The following is a 22,754-nucleotide window of genomic DNA, read 5'->3' on the forward strand; positions in this document are numbered from 1 at the left end:
AAAGAATAAAGGTCTCTTTGAATAAACAGTGTTTAAAATCTCAGAGGTGGCCACACCTCTTCCTCCAGAAAGAGCAAGTGCTGGCAGATCTGAGTCACTCCAGCTGGGGTCATATGATTTTTTATTGTCGACTTCCACGGCCTCTGGGGCTCACGGCAGGTGAACATTTGCCACAGTCACACAACCTCCGTGGTGAAAATATTTCAGTTCATGTTGTGTCAGAACAGTTCAACCTCATATCTCATCACACCACAGGATGGTCTGTCTCTGGTAAATGCCACTGCAACTTATTTGTTCCTGTTTCCTGTTGTGTCATTTGCCTCTGTTTTAAAATAGCATGTTGACATCAGTGACAGCTCTCTTTGACTCCCGGAGATCTGTGCAGCAACAGCTTTCTTTTTTGACTCTCTGTATGGTTACAGTGTATAATGAGGCCTCGGGGGTTCTGTTAAGGAGGAATCTGACTGCTTTCCCAGGTTGTTTTCAGATTATGGGTGATTGCTGAAGTATGTGCATAAGATTATTACAAGGGTACACAAATGATCTTCTGGACGCAATCTCGGTAAATTTTATTCAGAGAATTCCATTCAACAAGAGTCTTTTCATACGTGGATAGCAGGGGCTTCAAGTGGTGAAATAAAAAGCATAGATGACGGAAAAGCTTAAAGAATGGGAAATTAACAAGGTATAAATGAAATATTGTAAAATCTCTCCATGGTAAAATAAAAGACAGTTCAGAGAACAATTGCATCGAAGCAAAGTCTGCCCACTTGACAAAAACCAAACGCACCAAAATAAAAGATTAAACATCAGGAGTTGGCCCAATGGCCCACTGTCCCCTCTAGTCAACCAATCAAATTACTTCTTTTCATCTTATACACCCTATGTAATGAGAAACCTCAAGGTGAGCCTCTGGAACGTATACAAAAACAATGTATTGTCTTCATCTTGATGTTCCCTCTTTAATCATGATGTAACCCCATCTGACATAAATGGGTCAGATAGCATGCAGGACTAATTACGAAAGCAGGGAATAGGCACGCTGGTCATATCACCTCTCGGGTCATCACAATCCCAAATTATGACACCTAACTCTTTCATGTGTGTCATAAACAGCAGAGTATAAATAAGGCATTATGTGACATTATTATCCTAAATGATATCTTCCTCTAAGAGACAACCCTTGCTGTGACTTAGAAATGATCCCTTTAAACAGCTGCATGCCCACTGAGGCCATTCATGTTAGGTACCTTGCTTAAAGGAAGCAACAGGAGATTAAAATCCTAGGAATCCTAAATGGATGCATTTATCCACAGCTCACCAAATTAACCCAATCATAGCACTTTGTTCTTGAGAGCAAGACCAGGTGTGGTTCATATAAGCCAGTGTTTTCCCACCCATTTCTGGACACCTGAAGCCTCAACTCTTTTATGACTTCTGAAAGTTACAACTGCAGAGCCCCATGTGGAACTCAACCCAAACTTCTTGTTGCCAGTCAAGGTCCCTAGCCACTATTCACTACTTGAGAGAGGAAGAACTGAAACTCCATCAGAACCCCAGAAAACTGACTAAGAGAACATAGATCAAGGCTTTTTTGCTGGCAGTGAAAGGTATAATGAATGCTGTCTCCCAGAATGTGTTGTGACAGTGACAGTTGAATTTAGCCTGAGTGACAGCCCCTACCCTACTCAATCTAGTGGTCCAACTGCATCTGCTGAATCGAGGGCAGCACGCCTGACCCCTACAGGTAATTACAGAGGAAAACAATCTAAGAAATAAAGAGGAAGTACCTTCGCCAGCATACAAACACGTTTCTGGCATGATGGTAGAGGGAGTAAATGTTCACTGTCATCCTGATAAACTGTCTCTGTAGGGGTTTCAGAGTGAGCCTGCAAAACTAGCGGTTCATTTTTTTTTAAATATGGCTGGAAAGATCTCCGGGGAGAAATAAATAAATAATGAAAAATAAATCGGTCTACTTGAAGTGGTTTGACAGCATGTCCAGTGAGGGATGCTCATGAATGTTTAAACGAGATGATTTCCTGCAGGCGAACAGATCCGAGCAGAAGCCAAGGACGGGGAGAAACCTCCCTCTGTGGAGGGGACCCGCGCTGAACTGGCTCTGCAGTCTAGGAAGGGAGAGGGCAAAGCTGCAGGTAACAGGCAACAGATGCAGGCAAAGAGAGGGCTCTGTGGATTAAGACCACAGAACAGAGCGCTTCAGTTTGAGGGAGTGAGTGGGTGGAGGAGGGGGGATGGGGCATTGCAAGGTGACCTGTAGCTTTACACTTTCTGACCCTTTCTGTAAACAGCAGACATGCTTACAGCACACACAGCGTAGCACAAATACACACACACACCCTCACCGACACAGACTCTGGCACATCCTCCCCACGCACACTGTCACACACACATATACACACACACACACACAAACACACACACACACACAAACAAATAGTCTGGTGTCCCAGTATCGTGTGCTGCAGATAAATCAAAATCAATGGTCAGGCTGCCAGGTGGAGCCATGATTCCTCAGGGGTGAACGTCCTCTCTGCATCCCTTTGCCCCACAGGTAGCAGGGCTGTGCAGTGGTGATACACAAAGTGTTGATGAACAGGATTACATTAAACAGCACTCTGCTGGCTGTTCTCACAATATCATTCCTCTGCTTACAGCACAGTAATGGGGACAAAACGAGAGATGCTTTTTATAGAAATCAAAACAAGGCTAAAAATTGCTGTGACATCAAAGAGACATAACCTATCTGGTGCTGACTCTTTTTTTTTTTTTTTTAGAAAAACAACTCTAATCAAAGAGAACATGATATGAGAAGGAAAGTGCTGGGATACAGTGCTGACAATCACTGATCACTGAAGTGGTCCCAAAAAACAACAGTTAATGGCTATGGCTCAGTCAGCTTGTGGCTGAAATATCCACCTTAACCCTGCAAGACTATGGGTGCCCCTCTGCTCAGCACTCAATAGTAAGGGATATCAAGAAATACATTTTGGGTACCATCCACAGAACGGACCGACATTCTGTCCAAGGCTACCACAGAAATCAGGATAAGCCCAGCAACTAACAACTAACAGCAACTAACTTTTTCTCCTCTGAATGGCTATGGCAAACAACCTCAGTGAGCTAATTCATGGTGTAAAATGTGCTATGATGGATATGGGGTGTGGTAGCACAGGGTGAAATTAAATCCCAGAGCAGACTCTGTCTGACAGCAACATCTGTTAATTGTCAACTTCCTGACACTCCCTTTCAGGCTAAATCAGTGAAAGGAGAGTGAACTCTCAGATCAGGATCAGGGCAGCCCAATTAATATTGTAAGGGCATCTGCCCTCACCTAGACTGCATCCCAAATGACATTTTTGCACACTTGCCCCAAGCACTTCCCCTCAAAAGGGTGGTGAGTCATGAAGGTGTCCCAAACGAGAAAGAGGAACTTTTATTGGCCATCGATTGCTCCCTTTGTTCGAGTGTATATACAGAAGGTTGAACGTAATGGAAACACCTAGCAATATATGAGTCTTTGTTAAGTAAAAAGGAGCTGGGCTGCTCGTTGAATTCAGAAGAGCTTCAGTCCTACTTGAAATGCTGTTATTCAAGTTTTCAACTGTTTCTAATATTAAGATATTGAACCATCCTTCAAAAAGGAAAATCTCCAACTCGTTGAGAGATGAAGGGGGTGCAAATCTACTCCACACTCTCCATTCCATAAGGTTCAATGATATTTAGATCTGGTGACTGGGGAGGCCATGGAAGGTGTTTGGCTTCATCCTGGTGTTCATGAAACCATTCCAGAATCCATTTAATATTATGCATGGGAGCATCTTGGGATATGGGAACATCTTGAGGAGTCCTGGTCACCTAGAATGGCTTTGTATTCCTACACCATAATTCTACCATACAGAGTAATAATTGGACACAATGACTCCCATGAGATGGCAGCCCATACCATAACAGATGCACTACCGTGTTTAACAGTTGGGAACAGGCAATGTGGGTCAAAGGCTTCCTATGGCTTTCTCCAAACATAAGCTCTACAAGATGTAGGAAAAAGAGTAAACGACAGCTCAATAGACCATACTGTGTTCTTCCACTGCTCAGAATTTTTGTGGTCATTATACCAGATTATGCATATTTGTGCATTGGCCTTGGTTACAAGCAGAATGGCAGCCCTATCATAAATTTCAGCTTTGTGAAGCGCAACACGCACAGTTTTTGCTGAGACTGGGCCATGGAGGAGTACATTCAGTTCTGCACTAATTTTCCGAGCTGTTGTTTCACGATTCTTGGCAACTATCCTGTTAAGTGTCTGTCTATACCTATACCTGCCAGTGAGCTATGATTTATGACCAATGCTCCTCTTTTCCAGCACAGTTTTTATTTGTTTGGCCTATGTTGTTATGATTTTCAAGAATATAAAACTTAACACATCAAGAAATTTTGCTGTTCGTATGACTGATGCACCTGCAATTTGCACAAGTATTTGACATTTTACAATGCCTTAGAACCTCGCATATTAAAATGTTGATTTAAAAACCTTTTACATTTGGCGGTTCTATGATTTTGCTTACCCCCTCTATACGTACACTTCACATTTGTTGCATATTCTAGGATTCCTTCCATCTGACATCCACAGTCTGCATTTGTACACCACTCCTCATGAATTTTAGGAGAGTTCCACTTATTCACAGCAGCAGCGAAAATGTGTACTTATCAGACATCATGCAAAATATGGACTTTCATTGTTACTCTGGACGTGCACTTTCACTCTTTCCTCATTCACATGGATTGGAACACAGACGCAGGCCTGCTGACACAGTGTTTACCCTCCACAGTACAGAGACAGCCTGCATCACAATTACCCCCTGCCTTACTGCAGGCTGAGACTGCCTGCCCCTAGGAGAAAAGGGAGAGCCTAACTGTCCCATGACTGTGGGCGGAGGGCCACGAGGGTATTTGTGTGGAAGAGGCAGTTTGGGTGGCGTCTTTGGTGGAAAGGACAGGGCGAGAGGTCATACTGTGAGAGGTGCTGTGGTGGGGGAAGTGCACTGTGGTAGGGGTTGAGGGATGAACCTCACAGAAAAGTGGTGGGTGATCATTCGGAACAGTTCAGGATATTAAATTATTCTCATTTATCAGACGGTCTTATACAGAGCGACACACATGTTACCATTTTCACATGTCCATATTTACTGAGGCAATGGTGGGATAAGTACCTTACCCAAGGGTACAGCAGCAGTGCAACCTTTTGGTTACAAGCCCTGCGCATTACCACTATGCTACATTGCTGTCCCATGTCCCATGATGTCACAGGTTGCTCCAGTGATGTCATAGGCTGTCCTTGTCAGGAGTGCACTGTAAGCCATCTCTACATGTGCAGTATACTGTGTTAAGTCCCAGTGGATAATGAACAAAGACTCAGTGCCCGACCTAGTGACACAAAGAGATCCTTACATCCTCAAAAAGTGCATTGCACGACAGATGTGCATACAGTGCCATATGCAAAAGTGTGTTGTGGAATGTGACTCCAGTTTGCACGCTGCACTACATAATGCATTCCTACTTCATAGTGGGAGCAATTCATATTTACCATCATCATTTATTCCCTCAGCAGGGACCATGTCCAAGGCATCTATGTTTCTCATCTCACACAGCTGGAGCTTTACTACATTGTTTGAAGTGAAGTCTTACTTGGGGATGCAACAGCAGAATCGCACCTGAAGTTAAAATTCATTTCCCTCTGGTCCAAGATTCATTGACCTATCCACTCCACCAAATTACTACACTGTCTGTTCACAGCAAATCATAAAAATACTTTAAATGCTGTGCCACTGCACCACTGCAAATGAACTGTGAGTATGTGGTGTTTGCTGCATGAAAGACTGACTTTAAACACTCACCAATCTGGAGACGTGAGGGCAAAAAACAGAGTATTCATCTGGAACAAAAGAGTAATGACACACATTGTGACGCGGAATCACCGCAGAAACACTCCAAAGTCGACCTGAGCGGGGTTGCATTGTTTGTTTGAAATCGAGTCTCGTTACTCTTCAAATCGACGGCAATTTGCTGCTGGCGGCGCGCGGCTAAGTATAAACCCTCCCAGAGTCAGGGCGCGAGCGCTGGAATCTTGCGCTCCTCATTCGGGGATGTGCATCATCACGCGCTGCCGCGATCTCTTGTCTCCGATCGAAGACCTAATCACGCCGTTCCTGGCTGTTTATCTTGGACGGGATGGCTGGGGCTAAGTGCTTTCTCAAAACGCCAAGGTATGTGCGCGTATCTTTTTAATTGTTTCATCGGCGTAGTAGTGGTGCATGCTTACCACGGAGAGGGTGAACGTGCAGAAAAGAAACTGGAATGTAGTACTCACGATCCACTTTTAAAAATAGATTCGACTGCAATGTGTAGTTTTTCAGAACGTTTTGTGAAATATAAAATGATTTACCAAACGCATAAAATACAACTCCAGTTACATTTCAAATCTCGCAGAAATATGGTGTAAACATCTGTTAAACTACGTGGGACCTTAATATAGCATCTCAAGACAGGAGACATGCATTAACGGCAGTGTATTTACTTGCAAATTCAGCCTGGAGAACTCCATTTGTGGTTTTCTTATCAGCGCGGAGCGGTAAACAATCCTCACTGTTGGCTTCTGTCTGAGGATTTGACCATCCGGAGACTGGAACGTAGGTTACAGGAGCAGCCGGGAATAATGCACATTATGTGAAAGTGTCTGTTTAGGTATAAAATTATTTCAAGAAGTGAGACTGAATACTCTATTTTGAATTAGATTAGAAGCGGACGTGCCAATTTATTCTAATGTGTCACCACATGTTTTGCGGTGATTAATTGAATTACTCTCACTTTCTGTTCTGTTTCTTATTATAATGGCCACCAACATATTAGACCGGCAAATATATTTAATCTTGTCTGCAATTATTTATGTAACTGTCCTTAATTATCATAGCGGTTCCGGTACTTCTTGTTATTTTGGTATTATTTTAAAGATGGTATTGTGATTGGTAGGCTATATCTATTTCGGGATATAGTGCATTATTTTATGCATGTTATACATAAGAATGATATTTCTGTGAACATGAAAGGAGTTCTTGTAGCGGAAATGCCCGTGAAAGTCTGGTTCATGCATCCTACCGTTTATCGTGCCTAAACGTGTCCTACTGTATATCGTGCCTACACCTTTTGAAGTTATTATTATTATCATTGTTATTTATCTACAGTGTTATATCTTTGGGGTGGAAAATAATCTTCCTAATCCACCTATATAAATTAGTCTACTGTTTTCGTGGTATACGTTAAACTACAGTAATTAACTCCATGCTAATCTGTTTGCCAAGATCTGAGCCTACTTATTGCTCTTTGATTGAATACACGGAGAGCAGGATTACCGTATTAGATACCGTGCCTGGCCGTGACCACCTCATCCACACAACCCCATGAATCCCTTTTAACTGTTCCAAATGTAAGTAATGGCCTGACTATGAATAATTTACCACGTCCTTCGTTGTAACAAACTGTTGGTGTGAAGTCTGTTTAAGATGCTGATGAAATATGGCTCAGCATTAAATTAGATAAAATGAGTTCCGATGTGCTCAACGCGTGAAGTGCCCGATGAACTGCAGATTATCACGGCGCTTTGTCTAAAGGTCACGAACCACACAGCGCACGTAGGCTTCTATTCAGCAGCTCTATTCAGCTCATTTTCCGGTAGGTTTTGGGTGTCCGGTCAATTAACATCTATTGGCCACGATTTGCCAGTGTCGTATATTGCCCTCCACTCATCAGCAAGGAAGAAGAATTGCACGAAAACGCATCGATCAGAACACAATATATAGGTTTATTTGCGAATCCAGACGTTGCAACCTGATGTCACGCAGCGTCACATGAAGGTCATCATGTGAAGTAACCGACTACAGCCGTTAGAAACTATCTCGTTGTTTATATGGCAGTGGCGACCAGCCCGTGATTAAGAGCAGACCAGTCATGTAAAAAGAAAAAAAGGTTTTTCGGACCGTGGGCGAAAGGCTGTTGTTCTAAGCGTACCCTCTTCTCTCATTATTGCAACATACAAAAATTATGCATTGAGAAAATATCTTAGAGAATAAATTTTAACAAAACAACAGTATATTTAAAATATGCAGATCACTGCTGTTTTGGTATACTGCAATATATTTCCGTTAAAATATGTTAACTGTATTTTCAGTATATACTTTATACATTTTTAAAGGGTAAGGAATGAAAATCAGACATTCTAATCCTCCACCAGTTTCCTTGTTTTCCAATCCCTTGCACAGACGTGAGCTGAGGTCGACACACTATAAATTCACCCAATGGAAACTGTGCCCCCATCACCCTGAATCTGTCCCTCATACATTGTTGATCAAATGAAAAGTCGCTCTGTGATCCGAGTTAGGTACCACACTTTATATAATCAAACATATTTAGCAAAAAGTCTTACTTGATAGTGGCATACTGTTGTCTTATTTTCTCAGAGTGAAGGGACTCGGTATAAAGAGCACTGGGCTCTTTATCATTGTGCACTGTGAATCTGTATCTCATATGATATAGGGCTGTCGAGGGACAGAGCTCGATTTTTTACCTATTTTATAAAAGAAAAATTCAATTCAATAATAAATAGAAGCTCAATGATTCAAATTGTGGAAGGTGAAAACTCAGAGAAGCTACCTGAAGCTACCAGCTACTAGAAGATCATGGATCATCTCAAAAGAAATCAAACTAGTATTGGTTTAGCATGGCTGTTTTCATGAGGAAAATTTGGAAACAGATTGGTTAATGGATCTTCTAGTGTGAATACATCTCCATTTTGCACTTAGTAAGTACACTTGATCCTAATTAATCCTAACTTTTAATTAAATGGCCCTCACACATCCCGTTTTCAATCAAATTCTCAAACTGAAATCTCAGATAAAAGTATAATTAGAAAAATAATGTTTTTTCCATTTTTCTCATATGATGGATTCATCATTTCAGTGAACGCAGAACTGCACAGCTGGGGTCCCGTGGCTGACATACTGCCTAGACTGTTGGATATATCCTAATAAATATACGCATACCAATCCTGGGACTGTACATTGCTTTGAACATAATCCCTCCACAGCAACATATTTCTGATGAAACTATAACCAGCCTGACTTCTCTGTGACATATACACCTTTGTATATCTAGGTGTGTAAGTAATAAGTATTTGTCTTTATCCCCAGCAATTTCCAGCCCTCAGCGATGTTTGAGATCTCAGACTCTACCGACACAGAGGAGGTCAGTACTGACACCACCCTGGGGACCTCCATCACTGCCTGTAAGAAGGTAAATACTTCTCGCTCAATCCACCTATCACAGGGTAAATACCATTTTCTCAATCCACCTGTGAAAGGATAAGAAACCCTCTTGCTGAACCAATCTGAATCAATCTGTAAAAGCTTTAATATCTCTTGCTCAATCCACTTGTCAAAGGGTAAATATGACTTTCTCTTTCCACATGTAAAAGGGTAAATACTTCTCACTCAATCCACCTGTAAAAAGGGTGATTGCCTCTTCCTAATCCGTCTTTAAGATGGGAAATGCTTCTCACTCAGTCCACTGGTGGGAGGGTAAATACTTCTCACTCAGACCATCTGGAAAGGGTAAAATTTCTCACTAAATCCAGCCACAAGATGGTATATAATTGTTCATTCAGTCCACATAAGAAAGCATTTGTGGTTTACAAGGTCTCACCAGCACAACGAGAATAACTGTGCAATTTAAGGGGTCCTGGAAGGAAAGGGGAGATTATTTGTTGAGTGGCAGTTTTCTCACTACATACCTGAGGTTAAAGTACAAGTGAAAATAATAACCCACAATACAGATACAATACAGTAGTCCCTTGCCAAACACAAATTTCCCCATTATTCCTGAATTAACCTGCAGTTGATGAAAAAGTGCTTGGTGAGGCCTTGGATCTGTGTGACTTTGGGAGTAAGTGAAGGTGATTTTTAAGAGACAAACCAAAATTCCTGAATAACCTAACGGTTACAAATAACCATGCTAATCTTCAAAAAAACTTGTTCACTGCATTACACAAAAGTACAAAGACAACACGCGTATGCATAAGCACAGGACTATAAAGACAATAGGCAACAGCAGTAGTGATGTCAACACAGAGTCATTAGTTAGTAATGCTGATGACATAGTCCCAAATTCTAGCCGTGTTAGCTAACAACAGTAGACACTGGCAGCACAACAACTGCTGGTGCAAATTTGTTTCTTGCATTTCCCCCCGTTTCATGGGACTCATTTTCTAGTTTTCACCTATTTATTTTGGATTTCTGGTTTTTACTTTCTTTGAAAAATGGACTCTATCCAACACCTTGTGAGAATTCTCAAGTAAAAATGTGCTCTAACACATATTTTGATTGATTGGTTGAACCTACAACCCGGAGATGAACGGTTAAGACAGTAAAGAAGCTGCCCTGCTGACGCTGATCTACGCCTGCCGTCGACACAGTGTCTTACTGCTTCCTCCTTGACCAAGTGCAGAGCTGTGCAGACATAAACACATTTTACCAGCTGAATAAACCACAAGTAAAAACAGAAATTTTTCAAACAGTTCAAGCTTAAGTTCAAATAAAACCAGTCTTCACTTTCTCGGCATGAGTCTTGCACTACAAACACCCCGCAAACATCCTAGTGCTCAATAAACATGTTACACTGTAACCGTAGAATTTAACCTGATGGGCTGGCATGCATCTTTGTCATGACAGTTGTCTCTACACACCAGTACATTGGAGTCGACAGTGGACATGAGATGGATTCATGCTAGCGACAGGAAAATTAGCATACTAATTTGGACCAATTAAATGCATGTCAAACTGTGGATAATTGAGGCAGAACACTGTTCTCTGTGACACTGCAAACAATTGGCCGGGACTACTGCATACTGCAATCTCAGTAAAGAGTTAATAGTTTAAAATGCATTGTTCAAAAAACATTGTTTTCATTGTAACGGAGTTTCAGAGATTTTTCTTTTCTGAGGTATTTTATACAGCTTTATTTGTGAAACAGTTTTCATACAGTTTTATTTTTGAAACCCTGCTGAGGCTAAACAATGCTTACCAGCTGTTTATATAACAAAGAATATTCAGAAATAATTTACAGAAAAAGTCACACTGATGACACCGGAAGAATGTATGGGCACCTGACACACCACTAGGAGGTGCATAGAATCCCTGATATAAGTGCTTCCTGCCCCAGCAGGACAAAACGTATTATGTCCTGTTCCTGTGGACTCTTTGTTATTATTGGCTGACTGTACCGCTCAGGAGCCCTAAAAAGGTGTTTTTATAGTTCAAAATAAAATCCTAAAACTATAAGTGTATTTAAGTTCCAATAGCTGATTTAAGCAAAGATCTGTCTGATCTGTACTGTTCAATTAAAAAAAAAAATAAGTGGTGTTAGAGGGGATTTTTTATTACAAAATAAATTCATAACATCAAAGAAATTAATTAATAAACAAACCAAAAACTGAGTATAATGAGGTACAGATGAATTTGTCTGCTCTTCAGTGAACATCAGCGAACCTGAACCTGATGTGGTGATGCAAAAATAACTTGCATCTTTGGGGCAATTCATGTACATAAATAATAATTTTATGAGAAATGCTTTAGCAGAACGGGACTGTGTGAAAAGTGTACAAGAATTACTGATAAATGCATTGGTAAAGTGCTTGTAAGATAAAGTAAGCTAGCTAGTTACTGTAGGCTAACTAGCTAACTAAAGTGAACTGGTGAACTAGGTTTGTCTGAAGAAATCTACGTGATGTTTATGTACTCACTATTCAAGGGAAGCAGATATATGTAAAATTGACAAAAAGAATGAAATCACAGCATGAAAAAAAACTGCAACAGCTGGGCGCTGTTAAAAGCTAGGCATCCTCTTCTTTGAAAGATCAGAGGTTTAAATGAGTTTCACACAGTCATTTTACACAGACCCCCCCGCCAACAACATCCACACACTCACTTACATTCATTGTCACAAACTAGGCAGCTACACTAGAATCAATCAGCGAGTCCATCTACATGATTATATAAACCCCTCTCTTTTCTGACTGTAATAAGAAATAGATAGGTAAATGCCAGCTGACTCATCTAGCCTAAACACCTGCAGTGTCTGGAAAGCACTCTCAGAGAGGGCCAGAGAGGCAGAGCCGAACCCTTGGCTGTGTGCGCACTGCACTGCAGGGGGAGGGGTCTTTCACAAACCAAAAGGGTCTGGTGCAAAAACTGGGTTGATGGTCAGGTCTGCGGGATGGACCGTTCCAGGCGTCCTGACTCCCCTCAGTGTGGATGGATTGAAGCACCCTGCGGTTCTACTTTCTCTGATGAAGTGCCCCATGGAAGGAGTCGCAATCAGCCCCCCTTCTTCGCTCCTCACAAAGTCAGCATGGAATGAGTGAATGTATGTGAGCATATGTGTGTGTGTGTGTGTGTGTGTGTGTGTGTGAGAGAGAGAGAGAGAGAGAGAGAGAGAGAGAGAGAGAGAGAGAGAGAGACAGAAGTATATAGGTATGCGCATTTGCCCTTGCCTATGTGGTAGTGAGTGTATGTAAGTGTGTCTGCATTTAGTGTCTTTGTAAGTTTGTATGTGTGTGTGTGTGGGTAGAGGTCACATGCCTCTTGAAGGGTATAGTACTTAATCACAGGGCCCTCAGGGTTTAATGGCCCCTAAAAGACCCTGCAGCTGATGAGGGCTTATCATTCAGGTTAGGCCAGCATCCCTCAGGCTTTCGTTCGGTGAGCCACCACAGCAAGAAAAACTAAGAGCTCTATATGAGCTATATATCTATATGCCTGCGTATTACCTATGCTCTGTACGAGACTGGAATGTCACCTGTGATTTACAAATACTCTTTTCTTTGGACATTACTTATGGTTTAAGGGTACTCTTTGAGCTATTGTGACGTTAGTTTTGTTTCACAGGTGCTCTCTGTGTTAATGAGACATTATTAAAATTACACATGTGTTTTACAAGAGCACCATGACTGACTTGGCCTTTGTTACCTGTGTTTCAAAGGTGCTGTGCAGCAGCAGTTTACTGGACTCCACTGAGTTTTGGCTACAAAACGACAAGACCCTCTGCAAAATTGCCTTTCTGGAGGACAAGAGTGAGGGAAGCTGCACGACGGTGAGTACTGGCTCCGCGTCGGTGAACTCTGTCACACCTCATTGAAAGAGGGCACCTGCGGCGCAGTGAGCACTGCCACACACTGGTGAACTCTGCCACACCTTAATGAGTGGCCACTCGGCTACAACTGTTGCCGCGCTCGAGTTAATGAGGATAGTACACGGACAATGGCAATAGGACTGATCATTGGAAAATGTTAAACATAATGTTAACAACAAACGATCAAACAAGGTCGAGTCTTTACCTGAACCAGAGGTGATGGTTTGAAAGCAAAAAAGCATTTTGTGGTTTGCGTAGTTAGAATTGAGCTCCTGCTTGGGAGAGCACAATCCCCATAGGACTGAGAGGCCAGAAATGTGGGTGAGAGAAAGGTCACTGGTCTGAAGTGAGTCCACCTGAGGGTACAGGTGTTGTAAAAGAAGAAAACAGGAATATAAACTGAACAGCCCTCTGGAGGCAGTGATTGTATCAATGAGGGGTCGTGTCAGTGCAGGCTTTCTGCCGGGGGAATTCCTAGGGAAATGGCGATGCATTACGGTGAACCAGATGATGAACTATACAAGGGCTGCACAACTGCAGAGGAGTGCAAAAAAGGCCGATGCAGGCCAATACTTCTTTGCACATTGCTTTGTGCTTATGGATTATCACTCTGTAGCCTTTTCCACTTCTGTCAAGTTAATTTAGAACCCTGTTACATTGAGCCTACACCACTCGAGAGCAGAATAAAACTGAAAATCTTCGGCAGTGCAGTACATTGTGAGATATTCAGCAACATCCCGGGACAGATGCAAAACAGTTTGAAAAGTAATGAGCTGTCAATGTTATTTTTGCTTACCACAGTGTCACTGATAGCTTCATTCATTCTGAGATTCCTGAAGTCTCACTTACTCTGGAAAATTGATTGTCACTCATCAGGCAGATTATGTTTGAACTCTGGTTTTAGTACTGCCCATATGAAGCTCTGTAATGAGCGAGTATCTATTTGTGGCAAGAGTGACATGATACATGAATAGGGTTATTCATTGTTTGAAAATAATATTCAATAATGCAATGACTATTTATTCTAGAAGAAAGAATCATTGAAGATGATGGTCTTTGCAAGCAAACTTGACTGAACTGAACAGACTGATGTTACATTCTTACACACTATGATGCTTCCTTTCATTCACTTTGATCACAGTCTCATCTTTTAATGTATGAATTCATAGTGATCATTAATGTTCTGATTGTTGTCAGTTCTTTGAGCAGCTGGTTGTCTTTGAGATTGGAAGTCCACTGCTTCTATCAGGCTATGTTTCTTACAAACAGTTTAATATCCCTATGTAACTAACCTCAATGTTCAACTACTCCCCAATCTTCAACAACCCTAAAACATCAAAGTACCCCCACGATGATGCACATTCAGCAGGGGACAACTGTAGAATAAAAAACTAGAAACCAAGAAACTAATAAACTCAGTAAGGGTCTTTTGTTACATGCATTGGATATTGTGCAAACTTAAAATGTAATGCACAAAAATGGCATATCAACCAGCAGAGTCTTGAAGCTATGATACTGTGAGGAGTGGCAGGTTTAAGCAAACTGCTTTGAAACTTAGGTCAGGTTGAACTCAGATTTAATTTATGTAGTGCTTGCTGGCAATAAATAAACAAAGGAGGTGGGGGGTAATGTTCCATCCTCACTCAGTATTAAACAGGTCAGTCTAAATTTGCATGATTTAAAAGGAAAGGCTGGCTAAAAATCTTGGTTTCAAGGCTCAAAATACATAGCTCAATATGGCATAAATATGCATTCTTCCAATCAGTGAAAATGGAAATTAATACTCATACATGTTTTACATGGAAATGAGTTAGGATTGGAGTGAAAGATCTAGCAAGTTTATTGAATGAATTGTCATTAACCATTAACCATTAGCCTGCCTGTAATATGGCATTGTTCATGTTAGAAAATGATTACTAAATAGTAAAATGCATGTCATACTGGGTTCTTGTGAAGGACACACTACAAAGTAATAGTTTAATTAAGCTAGCTAGCTACAAACTAAATGATGACTGATACTCCACATGCTACTATTCAATAATTTTTAAAACTGCATTGACTTTTCATTAGATAAGACTTAACATTATGATAAATTGACATATCTACATTTGTGGACTGTTGGTATGCATGACTACAGCTGAGGCTTTACCTTGTCATATGGAATCCAAGGAAAGTACAGTACCCAAATGTGGAAAATTTGTCTCTTTTTTGCATGGCTATCAGTGGGAGTTGATTTTCCTGTCTTTTTTGCACATTTGGCCAGGTTTGGCAGGCTGAAGAGAGCAGATTTTCTCTCTCTCCTTTATTTTCACTTATAATTTGAGCTACTAAGAACTACCACATTGGTGTGAATATAATGTGTTATTTCCCCCAATACATATAAACACTAACTCTATAAAAACTCAGAAAATTATATATTAGCAAGCAGGTCAATGGTGTTGAGTACTGAGTGAATAAGGTGACATCTTCAGCCAAAGTGGACAGTGTGGGAATTCAGTGGTTGCAGTGTGCAGTGACCATGCAGAAGAAAGTGGACGGAAAGCTGTGTATGTGAATCAAGAAGGGGATGTCAATTAATTATAACTGAGCTATAATTAATAAATTACAAATTAATTTGTAATTTATAAATATATGTCTTTACTTGCTCGTACTAAAGTAGGTATCTAAAGAGAAGTTGCATTAATTTTTATTATAAGCAATTCTGTGGTTCAGTAAACAACTTCACAGTAATCAAATCCCACAATGCATTTTCCCACCTCCCTCTCTGATTGGAGCATAGCTGTGCATGCTTGGGACTCTAGGCAGGCAGGGGCAAACTCAAAGATCATGCTTGTTAATAAAACAGTGGCATCAAATAACCTTTAACTGCTAAAAAAAATATAGTGTCAGCAACATAAAATATGATGCAATGTATGAGATGTTTAGAGAAATACTACAGTTATTTTCTGCATTTAATAAGGGAAGCTACATTTTTGTTTTTGCAAAAACTGTAAACTTTTTTGCTGTACATCTGATGATTTTAAACGTTGCTATTGTATTACAAATGTGAGCTATATCTGGTTATATTATACTATGGTAAGTAAGAGACTGTTCATTTCCCCCCCTTTGATTGCTGACGGCGTACTATATCAAAATTATTTGCTGTATTATTTGCATTTTGTAATTTTTCAAATACTGACATCTTTGAAAAGAGGGGTTGTCACTTAAGGGAGGCCACCCAATGATTAACTCAATACTGTAAGCTGTGTTATTGCAAAGTCTTACAGGGTCACATTCTACAGTGTAGTACAATTCAGTGAGCAGGAGCATCCTGCAGTCACAGAGGTCTGTAAGCCAGACAGTACATTGTAAACACAAAGAATACCAATTTTGGTTTAGCCAATCAAAGTGATATTTCTCCATAATCTCTCATAGCACCTAACTCCAAAGGCAGGGACATTTGTAAGGCTGTGCTGTTCTGTGTAAGAGAGAGCCAGCCCACCTCCTCAGCTGTGGCAGCTTTGTAAAATTTGCAGCAGTGGCTGGCAGCAATGAGTTGATGAGACAGGCTACATTAAGCCAAAATATAAGACCAGTAGGTAGTCTGAAATTTTCCATTGTGTAAGTGTAAAGGTTGGAAAAAAAATGTTTAGGCTATAACTTTTTAAAAATGTCTAGGTAAAATGTTTGATTAGACAAATTAAATGTCCAAGAAAAAAACATAAAAATATCACTTGTTTCTGGCAATTTGACCAGCTAAATCTGTCCAGCGTCCAGCTACCTCGCCTCCAAGTACCCCGACTTCTGCCATAAACACTTTCTCAGCGGAGGGATTTAGTGACACGAACAGACCCACAGATGAAACCTGAAATCACTCCTGACATCACTGGTGTTTTTGAAATACATCCCCGAAAAGAAATAACTTCTCATCGGTTTTCAACAATTTGCCAAGGGCAGACAGTTTGGCTGGAACATTCCTTATAATTATGAAGGAGCCTGTGGAGTGAGGATGAGTAGAGTAAATACCCCCTCCTCTGCAGAGGCCCATGATTCACACGGCTGTGTCAAACAGTCCCAGGATGCACTCTGTTTTCTTATGGCACTTGCTTGGAACGAAGAGCGTGTGCACAGTGAGACGTTTAACCCAGACTCCCTCAAGATTGTTGAAGGCCGGCTGCACTTACCACTAAGAGGGTTTTAACAGGCCTCAGAAATTTCCCAAATTGTTTCTCTTGGTCTAGCCGTCTAAATTTACATTTTATTTGCTTAGCAGACACTCTCATCTATAAATAATACCCCTTTATAACCCTACTGTCTGATTCACTGAATACAATTTTTTGACTTCTACAGCTGTTGTGTGATGAGCCTTCTGCTATCTGTTGCCCAGGTGGGAGCTACACACTGATATTAACTGAGCTGAGTTACATCCCCCTTCCTTCTGAAAGGCACTATGAAGCCATTGTTTGAACACATATGTTATGTAGGTACAAGGTATTATTACTCATAACACAATACATCTCCTCTGAAAGAAAGGAACAGGTGTAAAACGAAATGCTTTATAAATGTTTTATGAAAGCTGGTCTCTAGTCCCCCAAAACAGTGCTGTGGATTAATAATTGATGTGTGTGAAACTGATCCCAGCACTGTTGTGCTTGGTCCTGAACATGGGCTGGGTGTGGGCTGGTCAGAGAGTAGAGTACATTAATCAGATCCAGGAGACCAGGGAGGGGAGAGTGACCATACTCACTTGTCTCTGGCTTGAGGCTTTACCTGAGGCTTGTCTCTGAGGTCACATGACCCCACATATCCCAGCAACATGCAGAAGCTGTGCACAGATTGGAGTGCTGTGATGCCGCCTGCAAAACAAAGACACGGACATATGTGCATGTGTGTGTCTGTGTCTGTCTGCACTAGTCTGTGTTTCTTGTGTGGGTGTGATGTCAAAGACAGCTGCGGTGTTTCTCGATGAGGACCTGGATTTCGTTATCAGAATAATCCCAGAGCTGAATGAGATTTTGTGCATAGATAACTCCAGACAACAGAGCTCTTTTACTCTGATTAGTGCAGGACAGAGAGAGAGAGAGAGAGTTCTCCCAGCGGGAGGAGAAAGGTTTCCATTCTCATCAGTGTGAATTCCTCTGCTCAAGTAACAACCTAGGGTGAGCCAGGTCTAAGCCTAGACACTGAGGCAGTGGGACCTGGGGTCAAACAAAACCAGCCCAGAGTGCATCCTCTCCAGGACAGACTAGTGTGTGCCACAGCATCCTTGTTACGTGTTTGTTGCAGAAAGGTTTTTACCCAGTTAATGCAACATTTCTAGACAAGACTGAGTTCCAGATCAAACTGGCATTAAGGTGAATTCATTCTAAATTAGAATTCCTTAAAAAGAATATCAAAAGGAAATGTAATATTATATTGTAGAGAGAAGATCCCACATTAGATGTGAAGAAATTTGACATAGGCATAAACTACAAAGAGGAAGATATTATTGGAAGCAGTTTTTTTCTGAAATTGAATCACTTAAGGGCTCACCCTTATAATGTAAGATACTTCAAATGGATGGAATATCATGTTCAGACCCAATACTGCATAATGATTTCCTTTTGCGAAGGACATATTTGCTACTCTAAACAGGAATTTTGTGAGATTAAATTCATATTACAGCACAAACTCAGGAAAGCCTTTCAGTTGTTATTACTTACTCATCTACAAATACTGTCTATAACAAAGGATGATACAGAAGTCATCCAATTTATTCAAATAGTCAGCATGCTGGTCTGGTAGTATATAGACAAGTGACATTATACATTGAATTGTGGTTTTATGCATTGCACTTTGTATTTATAACATTTTATGTTTGCATTTTTTTTACCAGAATGAATATTTCTCTAAGGAATCATGAATAATTTATTCGTTCATCCTCTGTAATAATATTAGGAAAATAGGCAGAATGTCAAAATGAAGTCTTTTGAAGTTGAAGTCTAATTAGCAAGCTGGTGGACATGTGCATTGTGAATCTGCCTTTTTATGACTTTGTAGCATATATAGAAAGGACACTAGATGCACGTTTGAACTTGGATGAAAATAAAGCTTGTAGAAGTTAACCTCTTTTCACTTCTTTCCTGTAAGCGTTAAAAAGCCCACTCTGTACATTGCTAGATAGTTGTTTTCACTCACTGGATTTGTGGCTGTATTTGTAATTTCACTGTGTTAATTCAGGGTTTTCTGATTTGAAAGTGTTCCAGGGATTCTGATTGGTTGGAGGTTCAGGATTCCAGGGGTCCCAATTGGTTGAAGGCTTAATATTTCAGAGGTCCTGATTGGTTGATGATCTTGTATTCTGTAGCACAGGTGTAGATTTGCCAGTTCATTTAGTACCTATTCAAGGATGGTCCCTAGGGCCCCATAGAGACAGCTGCAGATCTGTCTGTAAGATGCCACAAAATACTAGTGCTGCAGAAGGCATCTATAAATCAATCAAGGTCCAAATCAACTGAATTTATCACACTCATTATCCCTAAATGAGTTTTTTTCATAGAACATTTGGGTGCTCAGCCATTCGGCTAAAAACCCAAACCACTGTCATGTTTATTTTTATCTTGGTCACAAAATCACAAAAGACAAATGTGTCTGCTCTAAAGTAACAGTTGATCCACTTCACGTTCATTTGTCTTAAACTCTGCTGCTTCTGCAACAGCGACACATCTCCCAGCGTTTAGAACAGAATTTTCTGCTCCCAGCAGGGAACGTGAGAATGAGCTGGGTTACAGTTTTCAGTCCTTGTTGAATTAGAAGGTACAACAAGTCCACCTGTGTCAGAGCTGGAGCGATTCAGGCACAATGTTCTTCCTTCCTTCTCCCGTGCTACTCTCTCCGTTTTCGCATGTGTCTCCCTTTTGCTCCCCCTGTCTTCTGCTCTGGAGGAACAGGGCATGAGATCATGTGAGGACGGCACACCTCCCATCATATTGAAGTGGAAATGCAAAAGATAGTTATCAGAGCTCCTGTATGTCCTGTTGTTTGTGAGGGGGATGAATACCCTCAATGTCATGGATGTAGATGATATAATGAAATCTGTATGTTTCACCCCCCCGCCTCCCCCACCCCTTCCTCACCATCTCACTTCTAACTTTTGGGTTCAAACTTTTTCACTGTACTGTGCATCAAAAGTCAGTTGAACAGACAGGGATAAAACATTAATGTTGAAAGTACTGAAAATGTCCAGAGCTGAACAGGCGTCTGCTGTGTAGATCAGTGCTGACAGCTGGGTCAACACTGCAGCAGTGCCGCAGTTAAAAGGGATCAAGATCACATCCCACTGAAGGAGGGACAGTAAGGATGATGAAAATCAGAGAGTAAATAGGGTGAGGCTGAGGATTGCTGCAGACAGTACTGAGATCTCTTCACAGCGATCCTGCAGACCGGCAACAGGGAGACACAGGCACCTGTCCACAGAGCTCAGGCACAGGTAGAACCCATGACCCGGCACAAAGGTGCCGGACCTGTAAGCCAACACACACCAACAGAACCTCTGAGCCACGTAAAGGGGCCGTACCTCTAAGCCAATACAAGCCAACAGAATCTCTGAGCCACGTAAAGGGGCCGTACCTCTAAGCCAATACAAACCAACAGGACCTCTGAGCCACACAAAGTGGCAGGAGCACTTAGTCTAATGCAAAAAAGCTGGGGCTTCAGAGACAAACGCAAAGCTTCAGAACCAATAGGAATAGGTGAGTGACTCAGGTGTTTGACTGGACAGAGAGAGAAAAATAACGTGCTGCATTTTTCTGCTTTTGAGTATGGACAGGAAACTGCAGGGGGCATCTAACATGAGCTGCCCACCTGCTACAAAAACACAAATGCCACAAAACAATGTGTCAATCCAATGGAATTGATGATCCTGGAAAATTATTAGTCAAACGACAGAAATGTCTGCGTGGGGAGAGAGGTGCAATGTATCACACCCGGGAGGAGACGGCTAACATGAGCCGAGACAAAGGTTTTCAGGAGGAAGAAACGCCAGCAAGCAGGAAAGATGCTGAATATTGCAGAAAAGCGGGAGCTGCAGCTGTAATGGTCTGTCATCTTGACGTGTGAATTCATTCAACCAAAATAACTGTGAGGGACTGAAGCAAGAGAGGCTGCAGCATTCAGGCTCACAGAGAAATTTCAAAGACTTTCAAAGGTCTGTGCTTCCATCCAGCCTCTCACATCAGCCAGAGGGAACTGGTGGGAATGTAAACAACCCAGAGAGTCTATATAATTTTTTATTTTCTGTAAAAATAATTGCCCTCTGATGCATGTGAAAGTAAATGATGTATCCTGCCTTTGCCATCATAAATATTGGCTCTCATAATAGAATAGCCGAAGACGTGGAGCGGGATGGCAGAAAAATGGCCTTTGAAGTCATATCTCCGCTGCAGCTAGTGCCTTGCAGATAGAGACTGAGTCACCGGAGAACCCGAAGAGGCATAAACAAGGATGTGAGCGGGCCGGATGTGTTTATAACGTTTGAGCAGCACTCCTGTAAATCAGGCGAGAGCGGCGGGGCAGCCCTGAGCGTGAAGCGTGACATTATGGCTTTACAGGACATTAAACCCAGAGCTGGGAAAATGGAACCATCCTCTGATCTGTGAGGGAGGGGGGCTGAGAGCACGGCGGGAGGAAATCTGTGAGGGAGGGGAGGCTGAAGGCGTTAAGGCGAGGAAGCTGGGAGGGAGGGGGGGCCGAGCGGCCTTCTCTCTGCTGAGGTGAGCTATAGGTGCCCCTGACACTCAGTGTGAGGGGGACTTGCACTTGCCTAATTGCTCCAGCTGTTCAAAAAAGAACTAGGTCAAATGAAGCAATGCTCTGTCCATCAGCCCAGATTAGGGAATGATAAATGGAAAACAGTAAAGGAAGCCACTCATCTCAGCTCTCACCTGTGACCTGTCTCAGGCACGACGTTGCTTTGAAGGTCTGTTCCTTTACTCACAGGTCTGCTTTGTGAACCTGGACTGGCAGAGCGTGGATCGTCCTGACGACAGTTGCATGAAGGCAAGGCTATCCGCTGCTTTTATCAACAGTACACAGAGATCTTGTCACCATGAAGGCAGGCTTTGTTGTTTATAGCATTATCATTCAAGGACCATTCACTGTGAACAGACTGCAGACCAGCCACACCGTTTTTCACTATGAGTTTTAGCTGCTGGTGGAATGTGTCTTTATGGGGAGGTTGTCTCAGAGATTCAGAATGTATTCCTCTCTCGTACAGAAAATGGCCACAATTTCTCCTGACCTGCCCAAACTAATCACCTCCTTGAATGTGCGGCAGCCAAAAGAGAATGAGATCTTGCTTCTGAGTGGCCTTGAGCCCCCTGACACCTTTCCCCAAGATTCAGCCCCCCACCACGTAAGTCCCTCATACCACTCCCTCCTATTTCTACCACCGGCTAAGTCACCTCACACCTTTGCACCTGACTTCTAACCCCAGGTGCATCCTTCACACTTTTCCCCTGACTACTAGGTGACAGCGTGTC

At 41.8% G+C, this 22,754-nt stretch overlaps 1 protein-coding gene across 4 annotated transcripts in view; it reads left to right on the forward strand.

Moving 5' to 3' along the window:
* LOC118783104 (SPHK1 interactor, AKAP domain containing) overlaps positions 1-22,754 on the forward strand; it is a 72,675-nt gene that overhangs the window by 40,457 nt on the left and 9,464 nt on the right. For 3 of the 4 annotated variants that reach the window (XM_036536804.1, XM_036536807.1, XM_036536806.1), the window contains exons 3-6: positions 9,264-9,366; positions 13,108-13,218; positions 22,213-22,272; positions 22,490-22,627. In XM_036536804.1, the coding sequence (XP_036392697.1) occupies positions 9,264-9,366; positions 13,108-13,218; positions 22,213-22,272; positions 22,490-22,627 (412 nt within the window). Of the gene's footprint in view, positions 1-5,994; positions 6,288-9,263; positions 9,367-13,107; positions 13,219-22,212; positions 22,273-22,489; positions 22,628-22,754 lie in introns of those variants that run through there. The other variant, XM_036536805.1, reaches the window with a different exon arrangement.

The sequence above is a fragment of the Megalops cyprinoides genome, chromosome 9 (assembly GCF_013368585.1).
Source record: "Megalops cyprinoides isolate fMegCyp1 chromosome 9, fMegCyp1.pri, whole genome shotgun sequence".
Taxonomy (NCBI): domain Eukaryota; kingdom Metazoa; phylum Chordata; class Actinopteri; order Elopiformes; family Megalopidae; genus Megalops; species Megalops cyprinoides.